Here is a 20,915-nt window from a genome sequence, read left to right as displayed (position 1 = left end):
TGCATATACAGAATGAATGTATGTGTGGATTTGGTTAACCAAGGGTACATACTAATTATCATTGTTTTCCTGCCTCCCCCTCCCTTATTTTGTTAATTAGTTTAGGGGTTTAATACTTCCTCTTCTCTCCCTTATTCATGTCTAGTTTTAGAAAGCAACTTCTTTAAATGGCAATACAAACTTTCTTATTTCTCCATATTGATGACAGATACCCGTTTGGTTTAATGTTAGGTGTGAACTGGTAACTGACAAGAGGAGCTTTTGATTAAGAAATCAGTCAGGTGATTTGGTATGATCTTAATGCATACATGAACGTTTTAACACTAGTCAGCACTTAAATTATTTTAAACTGAATCAATTTGTTTTATAGCCTACCACTAGGAGTGAGGTACCCCAGTTTATTAAGAGTACCCAGTTTATTTTGTGGGTAATTCCATAATTATGAACTTAAATGTTCTTTGTTGTGAAACAAAGTTACTTAGTAACCTGGCCTTTTTGATCAATATATATTCTTTTTCTCATGGTTGTCACAGATTCTGTAAATGATAGATGTGCATTTTCATCAAGCATTAATGAGTTGGTTGTGTATTTCCTTTTGATACATTCTTGTCATTAGGTGTTAGAGATTTGATGTATCTGGAATGTTTTCAAATGCTATGATAACACTTATATTTAGATGGAAGTGAGTATGTTTACTTAAATGTCTGGTTTATTACTTTCACCTTAAATAATTAAGAAGAAACAGTGACCTTAGGTAAAATTTTCACATGTTACTTATTTTCTAGAACACCAAAAATTTTTGTAACATTTCAAAACCAATCACAATATGAATGGAATAACTAGAAAACAAAAAGAGAAGCTCTGACTTTCCCTATTTTTCCCCCAAATGTGTACTTACATTACTAAAGAATATATGTGTGGAGAACTAAAAAGTGCTAATTTTGACTTTTGGAATTCATACCTTCCTGAAACATTTGAGGTTTTGTTGTGTAATTATTAAGCAGAAATTGTCTAAAGCATGGTTGAAAGGCCAATGTACTGACAGAGCTTTGTATCCAGAATAATGTCTTTCTGAAAGGATTAAGGGAAGGTTACCTGTTATTTTCAACTTTTCATAAAGAAATATAGAGGTCAGGTCTATCCAGAAAAACTTTTGTTTTACCGTCAGTTTTTACTCAAGTGACTGTAATCCGTGTTTGCTGAAAAGGCCTAGAAAATCATCAGCCACCCTGACTTTTCCTTTGTCTCATGTATTTATTTCTTTTATATAGGTAGCTATGAATATATCCATATTTGTGTGTAGGGTTATGTCCATGTATTTATAGTTTCATAGACAATCCTCATATCCCTACTAAATTTGGAGGCAAGCAGTATGCCATTTTTTAAGTAGAAGGTGTATGTTATTAAAGTGAGAAAGTATGGTTTGCTAGTGGTCAGGATATTAATGAGTGACTGGGAAAAACAAGCTTATGCCAACTTCTATACACAAGCAAACTTCCAGATCTATGTTTTATTAACATATGTTACTTCTAATTCTTTCAGAGCCATTTGCCAAATCTTAATATTTCAATCACCTTAATATGTATACTTGCCTAAGGCAGAATGTCTTTGAAGTTACGAAGACTAGATTTAAATATCACTTAACTTAGATGAGTGAGTTTACTCATAGTCACTTAAACTCTTTAAATGTGAATTTCTTCATCTTTTGAAAGAAAGAAACAATAAGTGCTATTCAGGGATCTTGTGAAGACAACCTGAGTTAATATATTTAGAATGTCCTGAATGAATTAAGTAGGAGCTGTTAGTAATGTTTTTATTAGATGTTACATGCAAGTCTAGAGCTCTGTAGCTATTACAATTGGAGTATTTATATAATGCTCTGACTACTGCAGAGTAAGAATACCAAGCTGTAGAGGCTGTTTAAGAGAATGATCATAGATATCTGGTTGCTTCTTAGAACCTTATATTTATTTAGTGATTTTTGATGGTTTATAAATATGGAGGGAAATCAATTGTTTAAAGAAAATATAAAGACAGTTGGATAAAAGTATTTTGGAGGTATGGTATTAGTGGTTATGTAGTGATGATGATTTCATGTTTTATTCTTTTCTTTTTTTTGAGATGGAGTCTCACTCTCTCACCCAGGCTGGAGTGCAGTGCTGTGGCCTTGGCTCACTGCAACGTCCACCTTGGGTTCAAGTGGTTCTCCTGCCTCAGCCTCCTGAGTAGCTGGAACTACAGGTACATGCCACCACACCCAGGTAATTTTTGTGTTTTTAGTAGAGGCAGGGTTTCACTATGTTGGCCAGTGTGGTCTCAAACTCCTGACCTCATGATCTACCTGCCTCAGCCTCCCAACGTGCTGGGATTACAGGTGTGAGCCACCATGCCCAGCCAGCTGATTTAACATTTTATTCTATAAAATTATTTTTCTACTTAAAAAAGTAAACTCAACTTATTTTGGAGCTGAATTTTTCTCTGCTACGGCCAATACTTAAGCTGTATTTAGGTTATTAAGATTTTGGAATACATAGTTAATAAACATGATTGTAATATGAACAAACAACAGTAAAAATAACATTTCTTCTCCTCATGGAGGTTTAAATCATTATTTGATTGTCAAGCTCTTTATTTTACAGATAAGAAACTAATCAAGTTCACATAGGGATGAAAGTGCTGAGATAAGCAGAAGTGTTTTCTTAGAGAAGAGGATATGGCTTTGGTCGACAGGAGGAAGTCAGTAAACTCAGTAGAGTATGATTAATTCCCACACAGGTGTAGGTGATGGTTCTTCACGTTTTTCTTTTCAAATTGTTGTTTTGGTCCAGCATTCACAGTAGTAAATATTACTCAATAATTTTGGTTGATGAGTCAACGGATGTTGTACCTGGGAGAGCTGCCTAATTTAGTATTTAAGAGTTGTTTATAGGACTGGGTATAGTGACTAAGAACTTCTGTTTTGGTTTAAAAGAATCAGTTGGTTACACTAGAAAAATAACCCTTACTTTTGAATGCAGTGCTAGTAGCTTCATATAAGGATATTTTAATGTTTAATGGCACATGGTGATAGGTGCCAGTATTTCTAGATAGATAGTCAAGTGTTAACAGTCTATGTTTTTAAACAAGTAATGGGATGTTTATAAAAAATAACTTATAGTACCAAAGAAGTAGAAATATCCATAGCCTATGAAATGTATCACAAATGAGGATGAAACTGTGAGGACATTTTCGCAAATAAGTGAAACCGTACTTGGTGTATTTTCAGGATAATTCAGAAAACTTCAGAAACTTTTAGCTTTAATGTGGATTTGAATTGTGCCTCATAAAAATCCTGCATGAATAGTAATTTTTAGAAATATTGGCCAGTATGTTGAAAACAGAGTATTTCACTGTCTGACATATTCTTTAAGGCATCTTGCTAAATGTTTTGGCTTAAAATTTTTAATGTGTTTTAGTTTCAAAAAATCTGATTAAAGATGTGGGTAAACTTGGTAGCACTTTTTAGAACAGAAGATGATTAAGATACAAAAGCAGGAAAAGCATAAGCCGTGAAGTTTGTCTATTTTTTTGGCCAAGCCAGTCACTTAGTTGCATGACACTGGAACACAGCATCAAAGTTCATAATTTTATACTTTTAAGCAAAAATGCATAGAACAGCAGCTGTTGTTTCCTGGCATCTTTTTGAAGAGATACTTAAACTTAAGTATATATATTTATTATAGCAAAGAATTTTATGACATGACCTTCTTTCCCTTCCCTGAATTTGTAGTATGTAAACTGTTAAGCTAGTTACTTTTACCTTTTGTTTTAGTAAAGAAAGATTTAAAATTTTATTTAAAGTTTTTTGATCTTAAAATATCCATGATTTTATATACTTTAAAATGAATAAAACTGTTTAATTCTAGTAGGTCGAATTTTAAAAATCTAATTTATTCAAAATTATGCCAGATAATGGCATAGTTCCTGAGTGGAGAACTATACCTTAAATTATAGAAGCAAGGACTTTTTTGAAAAAGTAAATACAAATCTAGATAAAACACATTTTTACTAAATGGCAGTCAGTGTCATCCATGTGAGATCTTGCTGTGTGAAAGTAAATTTGCTGTTTACCTGCTTGTTATAATTTTTATCTTCCTTCAATAGAGGCTCTTTTTTTTTTTTTTCTTTTAATTTTAGGTTTCTGTTTTTGTTTTTTTTCTCGTGGGAGAAGTGATGGGACCTGGAAAGTTGAATAGTTACTAATTAACTTATGTACAACTCTGACATGAAGATTAGCACTTTTTATATTCTTAAAGGTCTATCATGCCACTGGATTATATAGGGTTAGTTACTTAGGGTTTTGTGTATCAAAAAAACTTTAATAAGTGAATACTAGGAAACTTTTTTTTTCCTATGAAATAGCAAAAGGAATAAAAAACCCAGTGTACATTGATTGGCTTAGATTCTAGAATTGATAATTCTTATGCTATGTAAAGATTCTTAGTGTAAGAATCAGTTATGAAAACTCACTGGGTGCTTTAACTCTAGAGTTGCCAATTTGTCATTTGCATTATATTTTATTAATAAATGAGTGATTTGTAACAAACTAGTATATTGGTGTTGGCTGCTTTTAAGAAGACACTTTGGAACTGAATTGTTACCCTCCTCAAATTACGTTGTTTTTACTAATAAATTGTATATTTTGATGTCATGCAGTTTTTAAAAACAAATTATTCTACAGAGAACAAAATAGGAACTTAGAGTATTTATGCAATGTAAAGTCCTTATATAATTTTTTCATTTTATTGTGTTTTGGATGACTTCAATGATACTGATGCTTCCTTGCATTTTCCTTCATGATGCGTTGGTTTTAAGAAAATCTTTCCTTTCGAAGTCAGTGAAAACATTTTAAAACAGCAGTATTATGCTTATAAAGGTAGAGATAATGATGAGGAAAGAAATATTTATGTATACGAACAAATATGCCCATTTCATTAAAAAATTTCATTTTTATTAGAATGATAGGTAAAGATTGTTTTCTGAAATTTCTGTCTATGTGTTAGGTAATACTGCCCTCAGAGGGCCAAGGTAAGTAAATTCATTTTTAACATTGAGAAACAGCTTTTCTATTTATATTATCTATAAGTTTTCTTTGGGGGAGTGCTCAAATTGCTTATTTGAGTAATTGAATAGTGTTTGATTTGTGGCTGCGTTTCTTTGATTTGTTCTGTTCTTTTAAAATGTTAGATATATCTGTGCCCTTCAATTTGACAGTGTCATGTAAGCACAATGAGTTTTATTCTAAGAAAATGATAACATGACTGGCCACAAATTGTCAAATTAGATGGGTTTATAGAAAGTATAAGAAAATTACATGGGAAAGTTAAGATGATTTTACTTTACTGATGTGTTTTACCTTTTGTGTCTTTGATAGCAGATATTCTAGTATTCAAAATTATTTGAAGCCATACTTTTAAATATAGAGCATTATTCATTAAAATGGAAGCAGAGATTGCCTTCAGTTTTAAACACTTAAGCATAATTACATCTTTCAAATACAACATGAATCAAGATTAATTTACTTCTTAATTTACTATATTCAATGTCTATACATAAATATACTAGAAGTGGAAATACACTGTTGTTCCTGTGCACTTACAAAAGCATACGATTTTAAAATAGAGGTAAAAACCTAATATTGATGTGTGGCGTAACATTTCTTTGAGTTAAGAGTATTGGGGATTAAATGATTATTACTTTATGTAATGAGAAAGGAAGAGTGGGGAAGGCCTGTTATGAAAATAATGATTATAACCATGTAAGAAACCTGCACGTGCACCTTCTGAATCTACAGTTTTACAGATTCAGAACAATGAGGTGTGGCCTTTTTTCTTTTTGTATGGCGTAACTTTCTTAAAAGATAAGTTGAAAGAAACAGTGAAATGTTTAGTAGTAAATTCAGTGGAAGGCTTTTGATTTTTTTGCCCTATAGTTACTTGTTGAATTAAGAAAGGTGATTTCTATTATAGCTGTATTGTCAGTTTTTCCCTGAGATTTCATTGGTTAAGCATAAGTGACACTCAATTCATTATTATTCTTAGTACTAATGAGAGATGAGGACAGGACTTAAGCAAAGTGATTATAAAAATATGAATTTTATCCACAAAAAATCAGTACCTCCTTTGCTCAGCTAATGTGGAATAGTGAGAGTCTAGACAAATTAAATAAATTCCATTTTATTTTAAACACTCTACTTAATTTTGTGTAGTCTAACATATTGTACATGTTAGATACTCACTAAATCTCCTCTGATTGGTTTCCTTAGCCTTACTCTGAGATGTTTTATTCAGTTAACAAATGCTTACATAATGCTTGCTGTAAGCCAGATGTTGTTCTACATGCTTTACAAACATTATTTCTTCATTATTATTGTCCCCATTTTCCAGAAGAGGACGCTGAGACCCAGAGAGATTAAACAGCATTCACTGTCTCTCAGTCACACCGCTAGTGAGTGACAGAACTGACATTTGAACCCAGGCAGTCTGGCTTGAGAGTGTGTGCTCCCAACCACTGTTTGAATCTTAACTCTGCCCTTTACCAACTGGTCCCAGCGTCTCAGAGCCTCAGCATAGCTCTCTGTGGAAAGTAAGAAGACTGCAGCACCAGTCTCTCAGTGTAGCTGTGAAGAGGTCTCTTGTAAGTGAAGCCTGAGCACAGTGCTTGGCTAAGGACATTCATGTTTACTTTTTTCCCTTGCTCTTACCATTTCTTCCTTTCACCACTTACATGCTATGATACAAGTCTCAATCAGCATATTGTCTAAGAAAAACAAAGGAGGGAAGAGAGGAGTTATGAAGGGCATGAATTCATCCTCAGAATAGTGGAGCTCATGGTTTGATGCAATGTCATTTTAGGGTCCATACTACTGGACTTTTATTGCAGGAAAAACTCCTTGGTAAGAGTCTAAAGATAAAATCCTATTCTACTTGTTTTTCTTCTGTAGAGCATTGATGTTAGTACAGGAGTGGGGTGGGTGGTTTGGACCACCTGAGAGTTTTTTCAGATGGCACAGGCCATCTCCTGATGAGCAAGCACTACAGCCCGCCTTCTCTGCAAAATCCCAATTACTGCTGTATGAAGCACCATTATTGTTATTTGTCATACCCATCAGTCATGTTCTAACAGAAAAATGGACTGAGCCGTACAAGGTTGTGTTACAGAGAGACTTCTCCATTTGAGAGAGCTTTCCTGACATGAGCATAGTCTTCATTTTGAATAATGGTAGGTTTATTTATTCATTGAATTAATGGTTATTGCCCACCTATGCTGTGGTAGTTGCTTGCATTATGGACTCACTGCTTCCATATTTGGTATTCATGAAGGTTATTTATTGCAGTATATATAGCATGTATAATATTATATTTTGATAGTATAAGGTGGTAAAATTGGAAATATTTACAGTAAGGAAGTTGTAAAGTTTCTGATGAAATTATCCTTTAAATTGGTCTATATTTATAATAGTTTAAAATTCTATGACTATACTTTTTGAAAATAGTGCAAGAATGACCTTGTGTTAAATGCAGTATGTGGAATTGGAAACTTTGCTTTAATGCAAAAAACAGATTAAAAAGAAAGCTCTGCTTTCACAATCTACAAGAGCGTAAATGTAAGCAAAATAATAAATTAGCTCACATTTAGCCCAGCAGGAAGCTGAGTATAGACTGAGTAATTCTCCACAACATATCTACTGCTATTTAAACTAAACTCACTGTTTATTCTTCATTAAATTGCCAGGATGCTTTCTGTTGGCTAGTCTGTGTAGATGCTTTGTTCTGTGTCTCCACTCCATGCTCCTGTGCCCTCCTTACTCACTTTGCTTTTCTCTTAGAGTAAAACTGGGTACTGTAACTCTGTTAAGACGTTATTATGTTTAAGAGAATAATTTAAAAGCATCACTTTGGTTAAAAGTGTAATGTTTCCTAAAAACGTGTAACAAGAATTTGATTAACCAATTTACCGAATATCATGAAACAAATACCAGAATACTTAAGGGTAGATGATAATTGTGCAGTTTTCTGGAAAGCAAAAGAAAATTATAAAGCAGATAAAAGTACTAACAAACCAGCCATACTGAGATCTTAGAGAAGTTGATACTCTAACGTCTTGTGGTACTCAATGCATAGGTATTTTTCTCATCAACTCATCAGCTTCAAAGCAAAACATGGACCCCAGCTTTCTTTAGGAAGTAGATATAAAAACTATATCTAATATTGCTTCTTGGCCTTTTGGCTAAGATCAAGTGAAAACTATACTTAATATAAAAATGATAAGTTCATGCATTATGCAGTAGAAGAAGAATTTTTTGACTGTAATATACTTCTCAAAATAATCATGAAGGAACATAAGTGGCAGAGCAGAGGAATGTGGGTACATCTGGAAAGCCTTTAAGGCAACTTGGAAACACAACACAAAATCACTAAAATTGTAAACACTTTCCATATGGCCAGTTGCAGTGGCAACATTGACCAGTCCAAGAGCAGACAAACATCTCAATGACCCAGATCTCACCTGGGTGAAATAACCAGGAAGAGAAATTCAGGCGGTTAAAAGTATGATCTTATTAATCAATATTATGCAGTAATCAGTGAGAAAGACAAGGATGGGCAATATCTTAAAACCTGATGCTTCCTAGATGAAGGCGTCATAAAACTATTACCATGCTTTTGCTTGTGTTGTTGTGAGGCTTCAAGGAGTAATGGTTGCAGTGCCTCATCTTGGAATCAACATAGCAGCAAATTGGAGAATCCTATGCTGATACTCTTCCCAGTCCCTTCCCCCACAGTTACACGTCAGACCCACAAATATCATTGACTACCTTTTTCTCAATCCACGAGATGCGTGTAGAAGTGCCAAGGAATAGAGAAGCTGTTGCCATCCCTCAGTATGACATTCTGGATCACTAAGAATGGTTAAAGAAATGGGAGACATTTTCACTTAAAATTTTAATTACTCAACTCATCCCCTTTTCTTCTCCACCTCTCACAGCTGCCTACTAGATTTAAAGATCCACGAGGGCTGGGACTATGCTTGCATCATTTATTGCTGCATTCTTAATGCTTGTACATATTTTGATACTTACTGAGTACTTTTGAATGAATAACTATCAGCCCATTTTCCTTAATTCTAAGTAAAAATATTTAAAGTGGCTTTTTTGATTTAGGTGCTCTTGAGCAGCAGCATCTTAAAATGAGTGAGTTGGGCAGGAGTTGATAATGCTTAGACATTGCTCAATTTTCACAGACTATTAACACACATCCAAAGCTGGTTGATGACAAGTGGTCAAAGGCATTGCATAGACATCAAAATAGAATTTAACACTTTTAAGTTGCCTAAGGGCCAGGAAGGAACATGTTTCAAGACGCAATAAAAGATAAGTGATAACCTAAAAATTTAGGTTTGCAGGAGCTGGAAAATCTAATCACTATGTATTTAATAAGTACCTATAATATGCAAAAGCACTTTCATTTAAAAAGTTACATTTCATATTGTCCCTGTGCAGTTGAAAAATTATTATGCTAGTTTATTGCAATGTAGATAACATAAACAAAATTCTTCAGGAACTTTTTTTTTTTGAGATGGAGTCTCACTGTGTTGGCAAGGCTAGAGTGCTGTGGCACGATCTAAGCTCACTGCAACCTCCACCTCCCGAGTTGAAGTGATTCTGCTGCCTCAGCCTCCCGAGTAGCTGGGGTTGTAAATTCTCACCACCATACCCAGCTACTTTTTATATTTTTAGTAGCGACAGGGTCTCGTCACGTTGGCCAGGCTGGCCTCAAGTTATCTGCCTGCCTCAGGCTCCCAGAGTGCTAGGATTACAGTAGTGAGCCACTCTGCCTGGCCCAGGATTATTTTTAAGACATCAATAATATACGGTTATGATCAGTTCAGTGAGAAGCACATTTCTTTTACTCCCTGAGAGACATTAATAGGCTCCCACTTAGAACTAATCGTACGCCTCTATATAAAACTGTAATTGGTAATTTTAAAGACTGTAAATGTTTTATTTATCATGCATTTCTTCAGTAACTATAATTGGTTACTGATATTTAAGATGTATCACATAATTATGGACTCTCTATCCAGTATTTTTTGTGCTAATACTTATTTGTGAAATCCATTAGTAGAAAAGATTCTGCCATATTCTTTTAAGTAGTTCATATGCGAAAATTTGTTTGGTGTTTGTCAATAAGCAACTACATATTTACTACATTGTGAATTATGAAATTAGATTTTATACTGAAATTAACATTAGATCTGTTTTTTTCTTAGGTAAAAATTGACTCATGAAAACTTTAGAGTATTGCCAAAGACAGTTTCTTAAAGAATGTAAATTTGTTTTTATGGAAAACTGCCTTTTTTTGGTTAAAAGCTGCTCTTTGAAAAATCATAAAATGTTTGTATTTTTAGGGGACTGTACTTTTATGTATATCATTTATAAAAGTTCAGAGCAATCTGACTTTTGCTCTTTTCTTTGGAAGACTAGTTACTCCTCTGATATCCAAAAGAAGTCAAAGTATTAGTCTTTTTTGGAAGACTAGTTATCCTTCTGATATCCAAAAGAAGTCAAAGAATCTGACTTCTGACCTTTTCTTTGGAAGACAGTTACCCCTCTGATATCCCAAAGAAGTAAAAGTATTAGCCTTTCATGAAGTTAGAATTAGGACTAGGTTCTGGAACACAATGTAGCCTTGAAATGCAATCAAATATTCATCATTATCTATTTGTATGGTCACTGTGTTTAGATGTTGGATAACCTTTTCACTTCTTTACATAACATACATGTTTTATATAAGAGAGACATTTTTAAATGAATGCCTCATTTGTGTAAATACTTGTGAATAAGTGCAATACTCATTAGTGGAAAATTTAATGTGTGGTTTGTAGATAGATTATAAATTATGTTATCATGAGTGGTAATGGTATCATTTAATAATAACCAAATCAGATATTTGAAATATGCCAGGTAAAGTTCTAAGGGCTTTTATATTATGTCCTTACAAAAACCCTTTCGGTGGATAAAAACTATAATTTCTGTTTTTCAGATAAGGACACTGAGATGTAGGGAGGTTAAGTTCATGCATCTAATAAATGGTACAATTAGGATTCAAACCCAAGCTGTGTGACTCCAGAATCCTTCCTCTTAACCATTACATTGTTCTACCTAGAGCATTTTAATGATAAGGTGGAGTGGGAAAGAAACTGAAGGCTGATTTCAGAAGTTTATTGACCTCATATTGATCACAACAGTTTGTTTTACCTATTGTTACCCAACATAGCATTCGTTTAAAATAAAATTTCTTTAGTTCTGAAAATGTGGCCACATGCTTTTCACATTGACAGTATGGCCAACAACTTCTTCTTTTTCTTTCTTCTTTCTTTTCTTCTTCCTTCTTCTTTCTTCTTCTTTTTTTGCATAAATTCTATGGCTCTCTCCCTCTGTATATTATAAAGATTGTGAAAGAGGTTATTTTTTCATTAACATAGGCATTAAATGTAGATGTCATCTATACATTTTTTTCCTCAGAGATGTACAGGGATAAATAATCATACATGGTAAAAACTTGGATTGTGATTAAACATGGAAATTAAATATTTAACGCATTCTGAGGAAAGCTAATCTTATACTTGTTTTAGCTTTATGATAAAACAGTAAGTAACATCTATTCCTGACATACATGTGAGAATGCTCCCATTGTCTTCCTTACGCAGTGATTAGTTTTGAAGCCTATGTTACAACAAGTATGAGTGACCATTGTTATCTTAAAAAGCTAGCACCTGTATTGGAAAATTAGAATTTTTGTTTGTTATACAACTCTTGGTAATTAGGGTCTTTAAAATTTTTTTTTGTATTGTATCTTAGGTAAGAAGCATTTTAAAAATGGTGATTGTGTTGTTTCTAATTGAATTCTAAATGAACTAAATGAATTTCAAATAAATTTCATGGGATTTGTGAAAAGCAGTGCTATAGTTTCATAGATTTCTTTTCAATTGGATTGCATCTATATTTGTTTAATTGCATCTCAGTGAATCCACCTGATTTTGTTTTTAGCATAGTCCCTGATAGTTGAAGGTGGAGATGAGTATTTCTGCAGCATTCTCAGCCAGTGCCCAGTTTACCTCACATCTTTCTGCCTTTCATGAAGTTAGAATTAGGACTAGGTTCTGGAACACAATGTAGCCTTAAAATGCAGTCAAATAATCGTCAACGTTATCTATTTGTCTGGTTACAAGACTGAATTATTTCTGAGGCTCTTTTCCATTTGCCTGTCTGAACAAATCTAGATATTCCTTCGTTAGTCAAATGAAAGACTGTTTGCACATTTTAATCAATCACTATTTAGTCCATAGACATACAGTTCTAGCTTCTGCTTTGGCACTTAGCACTTCAGCTTTTAAAAAAATCAAAATGTGATTCTCAGTAGAGTGTTGATGGATAATGAAATAAAATCCTTATATATGGACTAATTTAGGTTGAAGATTATTAAGTAAAAATGCAGTTTGTCATTATTAGGTGAATGGCAGGAAGGGAGCACGGTCAACTTTATTGGGGAACTCTGGTTTGAATGTATATAGTCCATGATAAAGATCTATTTGAATATCCTATCAAAATGTTTTAGGTGGAAAATGAGCATGAATCTAAGCTCATACCAGGTCCCATCTCAGGTTGTCATTAAAGACTAAGCCTGGCAGGGCTCAGTGGCTCAAGCCTGTAATCCCAACACTTTGAAAGGCTGAGGCAGGTGGATCACCTGAGGTCAGGGGTTTGAGATCAGCCTGGCCAACATGGAGAAACCCCATATCTACTAAAAATACAAAAATTAGCTGGGCATGGTGGTATCTGCTTGTAGTCCCAGCTACTCGGGAGGCTGAGACAGGAGAATTGCTTGACTCCAGGAGGTGGAGGTTGCAGTGAGCTGAGATTGTGCTATTGCACTCCAGCCTGGTGACAGAGCGAGATACCATCTCAAAAAAAAATAAATAAATAAAAAATAAAAATAGGCCTGAGGGCCAAAATAATACAGTATTTTTACTCAGCTGTGGAAATTCAGGATGTTTTCTATGGCCAAAATTCTCTCAAAATCATTAAAATTGTTTGTTTTAAAAACTACAGGGAATAAAATATTAAGTGAAGCAAGAAAGTTGGCAAAGGTCTAGAATCAGAAGTTATTAGGACTAAGTAAAACTATGAATTCTAGTTAACAGTGTCTTCCAACCTCATAATTCACAATTAGGATTCTCTACCATTTACAGTAGTGATGTGGATTTTTTCCTCTTGCATTCAGAAGGTATTAAATGTGAATCTGTACATGTCGTATGCCAAGAACTTAATGAATAAGTAGTAGTTGTTAGCTCTATTAGCAAGCCATTGGTTACAGTGTTTAGGAGCTGTATTTCCTAGGACAGCTGTCATAAACTTATAAAAAGTGGGTGGCATAAAACAACAGAAATTGATTCTATCACAGTTCTGGAGGCCAGAAGTTAGAAATCAAGGTGTCAGCAGGTTCACGCTCCCTGAGAAAGCTCCAGGGGAGAACCCGTTTGTCGTCTCTTCTTTTTGCTTCTGGTGGCTTCAGGTGCTCCTTGGCTTTTGGTCCATAGTTCCAGTCTTTGCCTCTGTGGTCACATTCCCCATCTTTTTCTATGTGTATTCAAATTACTTTTATAAGGACATTTGTAATTGGATTTAGGCTTACCCGGATAATCCTCTAGGGGAAGTCCCTCTTCTCAATCCTTAATCACATGTGTTGCCATATAAGGTCGTATTCTCTTTCACGATAAGGTAATATTCACAGGTTCCTGGGATTACAGTGTATACATCATTTGAGGGTCGTCCATTCAACTCACCGCTAGAAGCCAGTATACCAGAATCCTTGTTTGGAAATTATTTTGGTATTGATAACAGCATACTTAAACATAGTTACAGCTTGGCCAGCCAAAGAGTGTGCGAAAGAAGTGGAAGCACCCATTAAGGTATATATAAAGTGGAAGAGGTTGGGTTGGAAGTCTTAACCAGTTGTGACTGCAATGCTTGCTAAAGGTTTATTATGATGTTACAATACATTTTGGATGTGTATTGGTGGGTGTCCATAGAACAATTTCTTTAGGATACTTGGCACATCATAAATGCTGCTTTTTTGACAAGACTTTCCATTATAACCAGGCAGTGTTTTAAAATTAGTTGAAACTTGTGGACCCATAAACATAAAAGTAGAGTGCAATTTGGGTTTAATGCATCAGGTATAAACTTAGGTGCAAATTCTGTGTTTAAAATAAAAGATTGACTTTTAGCAGTCCATCTTAAAACGATTGGTGGAAGGGAGGGTACCTTGTTTTGGGTACTTAGCCTCATAAAAGCCAGGACTTTGTCCATATTTTAGAACAGCCTGAGAACATGTGACTTATCTGAACTCTCACTGCCTCAACTTCTGAGTTAGAGATGAAAGTATTCAGTTCTTTTTTGACCAGCTAGGCGAGAGATTGCGTTGGGAACCCCTAGGCTGCAGGAACGATTCTACCCTTTACTTGGTTTTGTTCATACCTTGCGAGGTTCTGCTTTCAGGAAATACTTAGCACCCTCCAGATGTTTAGGGGGCACCTGAAATCTGGTGTAATACTGGAATTAAGCTCTATGAAGTTAGAGACCTTATTTTCTTCTTCTTTTTTTTTTTTTTTTGGTTCAGCCTCTGTAACAAATTAATGAATGCATTCTAAGCATCTTCTCAGAAAGTTCATGTTATAGATGAAAAATGACAAGAAAATAAAATAGATTGAGGAGTCTTCATTGAAAGTTTGAGATCTACTTCTGGCCTAGTATGACAGTGTCATTGTTGATTGAATCAATGGTATACTGTATTATGTTTAAGGGATGCATAATACATTTATTTTTAAATAGCTTTTTGGCAACTAGAAGTCCTGCTATAGATCATGGAAAATATTTTTAAAAATTTTTAAATTTGCTTAATAAAAAAGATATAAGATTTATTATGTAATGATGATCTTTCATCTGAGGATGTACATAGAGGGAAATTATGCTTAGAAATGAAAATTTGATTTGTTTTAATTTCACATTTTTTGAATAAGTGTATTCAGTACTATATCAAAATAAAAAAATGGTGTTATTCCATGTTTTCTTTTATATTTTTCAAATGAATTTGATTCATTTTCTCTTTGGTATAAATATTAGACTATTGTTATTTAGCTTGACAGAATTATAGCATATTGTGCCAGTATAAATCTCTCATTGCTGTACAACAACATTTGAAATCTAAGTATGTCATTAATTGGAGAATTAATACCTAATGGTTTTGAATTTTTATAGGAATAAATAAAATGAAAAAATAAGAGCAGGTAAGAAATGAATTATTTTATTTTTCAACATGGGAATTGCATATTAGGCATTCTAGTTTTATAAATTTGGCTTATTAAGTCATGTGCTTATTAATACTAGGGCCATATTTTTTCAGTAAAATAAAGAGGAGCATCACTTTTTTTTCCTTTTAGCTTTAAATTTCTATTTTGCTCTTACGTGGAAGATACTGATCTACATATCCTCTGTATATTCATTTGTTTAATAAATCATGCTTCGGTATTAAGTGGTAGGCACCAGCTTGGGCATGTAGAGTATTATCACTCCAAGGAGAACAACTGACAGTATATGCTGGCTCTGATGGAAATTGAGCTTTTAAGCAAAGATTAAATTTAAGGAAACAGATCTGTCCTCATGAACTTGTCAGCTTTCCAGTGTTTACTTTTTTCATGAGACTGGTATTGATAACAAATGTGATCGTACAATGAAATGTGTCAACTTTAGGAAGATCAGCATAGCACGATAAGCCAGTGTTTTCTATGTGACCAATGCATAATGTTATAAAATTATATGTACAGTGTTAAAGATTCATTCAAAGTCTGGTATAGATCAATGAATTTTCAGATAATGGTACAGAAAGTTCATTGATAAAGTTTCAAATTCTACATTGCAACTAACCTTTTAGAAACTATCCCGTGTTGAATTCTGGTATAGTATCAAAGAATGATATCCATAACTATCTGAATATTTTTCCCTTTTTCAGTTTCCTATCTGTTTGAGCCAGATTTTTTCCCCCCTAAATTTCAACCAAAACAACATACCACAACAGTTTGAAGGCAGGAACAGCTAAGAAAATTCAGCTGTCTTCTATTAAGCCAAATATTAAATAGATTTGTAAAAATGCAAAGCAGTGCTGGTCTTTGCAATTTTTTTTTTAAGAAAATAGTGATTTTTTAAAATAAAAATACATTATTTGTAATGAATTTATCATTTTCAAATGAACTAAAAAATAAAATTCTATTTTCAATTTTGAATACAGTAAACGTAAAAATCTACATGATCACATTTGTTGGTGTTCTAAGTAATATTTAAGGATGTAAAGAGTTTCTAAGATAAGAAGTTTAAGAATTGCTGATTCAGAGAAATGATTTGATACCTGAAATACATGTTGGGGTGAGGTAAAAGATTTGGACTATATTTTGGTAAGAGACTGGACTTTACAGTAAGCAGTAAGGAGTCAGAATATTTTGAGCAGAAAAGGGATAAAATTAAAGTGGTACACACATGATTAATCTGGAAGTGATAGATACATGAGGATGGAAGTGGAGAATGAGTGGAGTGCGGAAAAACAGCATTAACAGAAGAGTAGATATAACTCATTAAGGGTTTGATTTAGATTGAGCTCAATCAGAGAGACTTGTTATGACCGTATTGACCTAACTATGGATAGGATAAAGAGGGGAACCGTCAGATGTTAGGTTTGAGTTTGGGTCACAAGAAGAAGCTGATTTGTAGGGAAAGTTGAACTCTTTTCAGTTTTTTTGTAATTCTCTGCCTAAGCATTTGAGATTTAATCACCAGGTAGAAATAACCAGTAGAGAACTGAATCAAGACCAGATAGCTTTCTATCTCTTGTAGCATCATGGAGCACCTCTGTTGCTTAAAATTAAGAGTTATCCTTTAGTAGGTAAGCAAATGGTAATGTGGTTGCTAAAAAGGTGCATTTTGATATTAGGCTAGGTGATAGCTTAAATTGTAATAAAGTGTACATTTATTGACTATTACGTGCTAGGCACTGTACCATATATTCTTAACAGTTACTATTTCGTGTATGTGTGAGTTTGTGTGTGGGGTGAAAGCCCTGTTAACCCATGTTCTTTTGTTTTCTTATGAACAGCATTGCAAAAAGATTATTTTTCTATGAAGAACAATAAAATGTTGCTTTAAAAAGTTGTAGTCAAGATTTATTAATGAAAATAGACTTTTCCCTTTGGAAAAAAAAAGGCACAATTAGTGGAAGAAAAACATCTATTTCTTGCCCCTCTTACGATAAGTGTTTTTAATGGAAATTCATTGATACTGTGTGGATGATTTACCAAGGCTTTTTAAAACGGCTGAAAATATGCTCTAACAACCATCTGATAAAATGAAAAACTGCACAAAATGTGTACTCAGATGATTCTCTGAAGGAATAATGGTGCAAATGAATTATCAAAGTGTGAAATCATTAAAAACAAAACATGTTTGGGTTTTTATTGAATCTTAATTGTAGGCTTATGTATTTTCTTTGTAAGCTAAGTTAAAAGAAAATTGCGTAACTAAATTTTTGAAGGCCAGTGTTGTAGGACATATATTGTACCATAATTTATTTTTTGCATAAAAGCTGCTGTTCATTTTTTCAGCATTAACATGCGTGCTTTCCTCATGTAGGAGAATATATAAAAAACTGGAGGCCAAGATATTTCCTTTTGAAGACAGATGGCTCATTCATAGGATATAAAGAGAAACCTCAAGATGTGGATTTACCTTATCCCCTCAACAACTTTTCAGTGGCAAGTAAGTTAATTATAATTGTTGATTCACCTTGTATTTATTTTTATGATTTTATGTGTCAGATAACTTAGGATATATGGGAAACCTATGAAAAAGTTTGGGTTTATATTTAATAGAGAAATGTTCAGCTTTGATAGAATTTCAGTTTCTAAGCGTAGTGATTATTGATAATATGTGGTCTTATGCCATGCAATAGGGTTTAATATTTTTATTTAGAGCTTGAATGTGATAAATACAGTTCTCCAAATATGTACCTCAGTATTTTCTTTATAAAATAAAAACAAGGACCTTTGAACTTCGTTGTTAGATTAAGCATGCTTATAGGATGTGGTGCTTAATGCATTTTAATCAGTTTCCTTTCACAATCTTAGCTCTTTTGATTATATGATGAGAAACAGGTGATTTACATTAGGAATCATCTTCTGGGGAGATTTTATGTTTGTAGTTAAATTTTTCTTCCTTACAAACATCTAACAAAAATGTTTAAAACTTACTTAGAAATTTTGTATTTGCTTGAACATAGCATGAAATAAAGTGAAAGAAGACAATGATGATAATGACAATGATTATTATTGTTACTACCAGGCACTTCCGACTTCTTAAATTTACTGATTAATCAATGAGAGAATCTTTCTGTGTTAATTTAGAAGCAAAGTGTTTTACTTTATGTTAAATTAAACATATCCAAGATCTAGCTAGTCTGTATTATTAAGCTAAAATATTTAATGAGACAACATCCTTAATTTTGATTTTGGTCATATGTTATCTGTAAGCCACATTTGGGAAAAAAGATAGGAGGAAAATTTGAAGCTAAAAAATGCAACAATAAAAATTCAAGAAAATAAAAGTCTTTGAATGATAAAAAGGTTTTATTTTACTATTATAAAAGCTCCAGTCTTTTTATACTCCTATTGTTTTGTTCAGGTTAGCCCTCGTTAGTGGATTAGAATGGGTATTGTATTTTTTTTTTTTAAGAAAAAGCTAAAACAATAAACCAAAGTGTTAAAAGATTTGTGAAGTCATTTGAATGATAAGGATACTAACTTTAAAAAAAGCTTTCTCTATTCATATCAGTGGATTCTTATTTAGATATTTTTAAAATGAGATTATTATAAAGTATATGTATTAGTTAAGGAAAACATCTTTTTTTCCACCAAAATGCTCATTAGATAATAATAGCTTTCTTTCAGTAGAAAATTATTTTTTAAATCCTATTGTCTACTGAAATAATATCTTGTATTTTGTATTGACTTAAGAACACATTTTCATTTTAAAGACTTTTTGGATGAACATTTACTTTAAAGTGATAGAGATTAGCTTTTAGAACATAAGCAGCATATATTATCTAAATGCCCTACCTAATAAAGCCAGTGTAGCTTTTTAGTTTATCCCTTTGACTAGCAAATGTTATTGGTTTTTCAGAAATAATTTATGAAAGTACAGAATTCCTGTATCTGCTGATCAAAATGCAGCATTTTTTGACCTTATGAAATTTCACACCCCAACGAGTTTTAAAGACATACTGTATGTCACAGTCTGCCAACATCTGCTCCAACACTTCCACTGGCAGAGGCTGAAATAAATGCTGCACTCTTGGGGAAGGATCCTATTTAGTTACTGACAGTCAGCTTATTTATCTATGAAATAAATATTATTTGACATCTGTAATCATGTATAATCAAGTAGCTGTAGATAGTTGACTCAAACTAACAAGTAAAGTTGTGGATCAGCTCCTTAGTTTTCAAAAGTATTATTAACATAATCTTACACTAAATACATTTTTAAAAATTTATTATTACTAAAGCTTGACTTACTGCAATCTTAAATTCTGTAAATAAGAATTATATGAGGAAATAATGAGTCTAGTGAAATGGGTACTAGTTGAAGAAGTAGTTCAAATTCCAGCTTGGCCACAGGCTGCAAATAATATGACCTTGGGCAGGTTATTCTCTGAAACTCTGATCTTTATTTAGTTTCTTCATGAGCATGTTAGAAATACTTGGATTCAGTGGATTTGTAAGGTCTTTTTCGTCCCTGACATTCTGTGATTCTGTGAGGTGGACTTTGAGCAGGCCCTTGAAGAGTGAGTAGAAGTTAAGCAAATTAGAGGAGAAGGATATTCCAGGCAGAGAGCAGTGAAGATTGTCTTTATGAGGAATTAAGGAAGGAACAGTTGGTGCAAGAGAGGGTTACTTCGCTATTGCTTTTCGCTTTGCCCTAGTCCCCTTTAATACATTTTTAAAAGATAATTTTACAAGGTATTTCTAAAGTATGTTGGGAAATGTTGTATTATATGTATATCCCTTTGGTCGCTACCATTTGATTCCATTGTTTTTCTGATAATTAAAGATATTACTTCATATTTAATCGATGTGGGTTTTAATGATATTTACCAGAATAGGCTTTTTATTTGTATGGAACAAAAACAGAGTATAAGAACTGTGAGAACTGTAAGGGGCTTGAGAATTTCCAGTCTTCATTCAATTTTGAATTGTTTCCCATCTGATTTAAATCTTTCAAAAAGATAGTCTTATACTCATTGTTTTCACTTCTTACCCCACTGCAGTGTGTATTCCTCCCTTATTCACTTGATTGAAACAACTTATAATAAATTATTGAGTGACCAAGAAAAAAAAACAGTAGAGAATAGAGAATAGGTCCTAAGAAGCCTCTCTAGAATTCTGCTTCTTCTATGCTGCAAATATTGGCCCACGCTGACCAATATTCTTTTCTTCTCTGAAACCTTTTTTCAGTTCCTTCTTAAAAAATGGGTCATTCTACATTTCTAAGCCCAATTTTAAAAGATGATGTGAAATATTTACTCTTTTTTTTTTCTTCTTAATTTTTTTATTTTTTAAGACAAGATCTGTCACCCAGGCTGGAGTGCAGTGGCATGATTATGGCTCACTGCAGCTTTAGCCTCCCAAGTATAAGTGATCCTCCTATCTCAGCCTCCTGAATTGAGGGGACTACAGCTGCATGCCACCTCACCTGGCTAATTTTTTTGTACAGGCAT

General features: G+C 33.3%; 1 protein-coding gene across 5 annotated transcripts in view; it reads left to right on the top strand.

The window, feature by feature from the left end:
* The window catches only part of AKT3 (AKT serine/threonine kinase 3), a 327,056-nt gene that overhangs the window by 128,379 nt on the left and 177,762 nt on the right, over nucleotides 1-20,915 (top strand). For 4 of the 5 annotated variants that reach the window (XM_064383667.1, XM_021666932.2, XM_021666933.2 and 1 more), the window contains one exon: nucleotides 17,777-17,902. In XM_064383667.1, the coding sequence (XP_064239737.1) occupies nucleotides 17,777-17,902 (126 nt within the window). Of the gene's footprint in view, nucleotides 1-15,372; nucleotides 15,388-17,776; nucleotides 17,903-20,915 lie in introns of those variants that run through there. The other variant, XM_021666934.2, reaches the window with a different exon arrangement.

Source organism: Aotus nancymaae, unplaced genomic scaffold (assembly GCF_030222135.1).
Source record: "Aotus nancymaae isolate 86718 unplaced genomic scaffold, 86718_ANA_hifiasm-v0.15.2.pri h1tg000032l_0, whole genome shotgun sequence".
NCBI classification, from domain to species: Eukaryota; Metazoa; Chordata; class Mammalia; order Primates; family Aotidae; genus Aotus; species Aotus nancymaae.
Note: the sequence above shows the minus strand (reverse complement) of the source record. Positions and strands in the feature narration are given on the sequence as shown.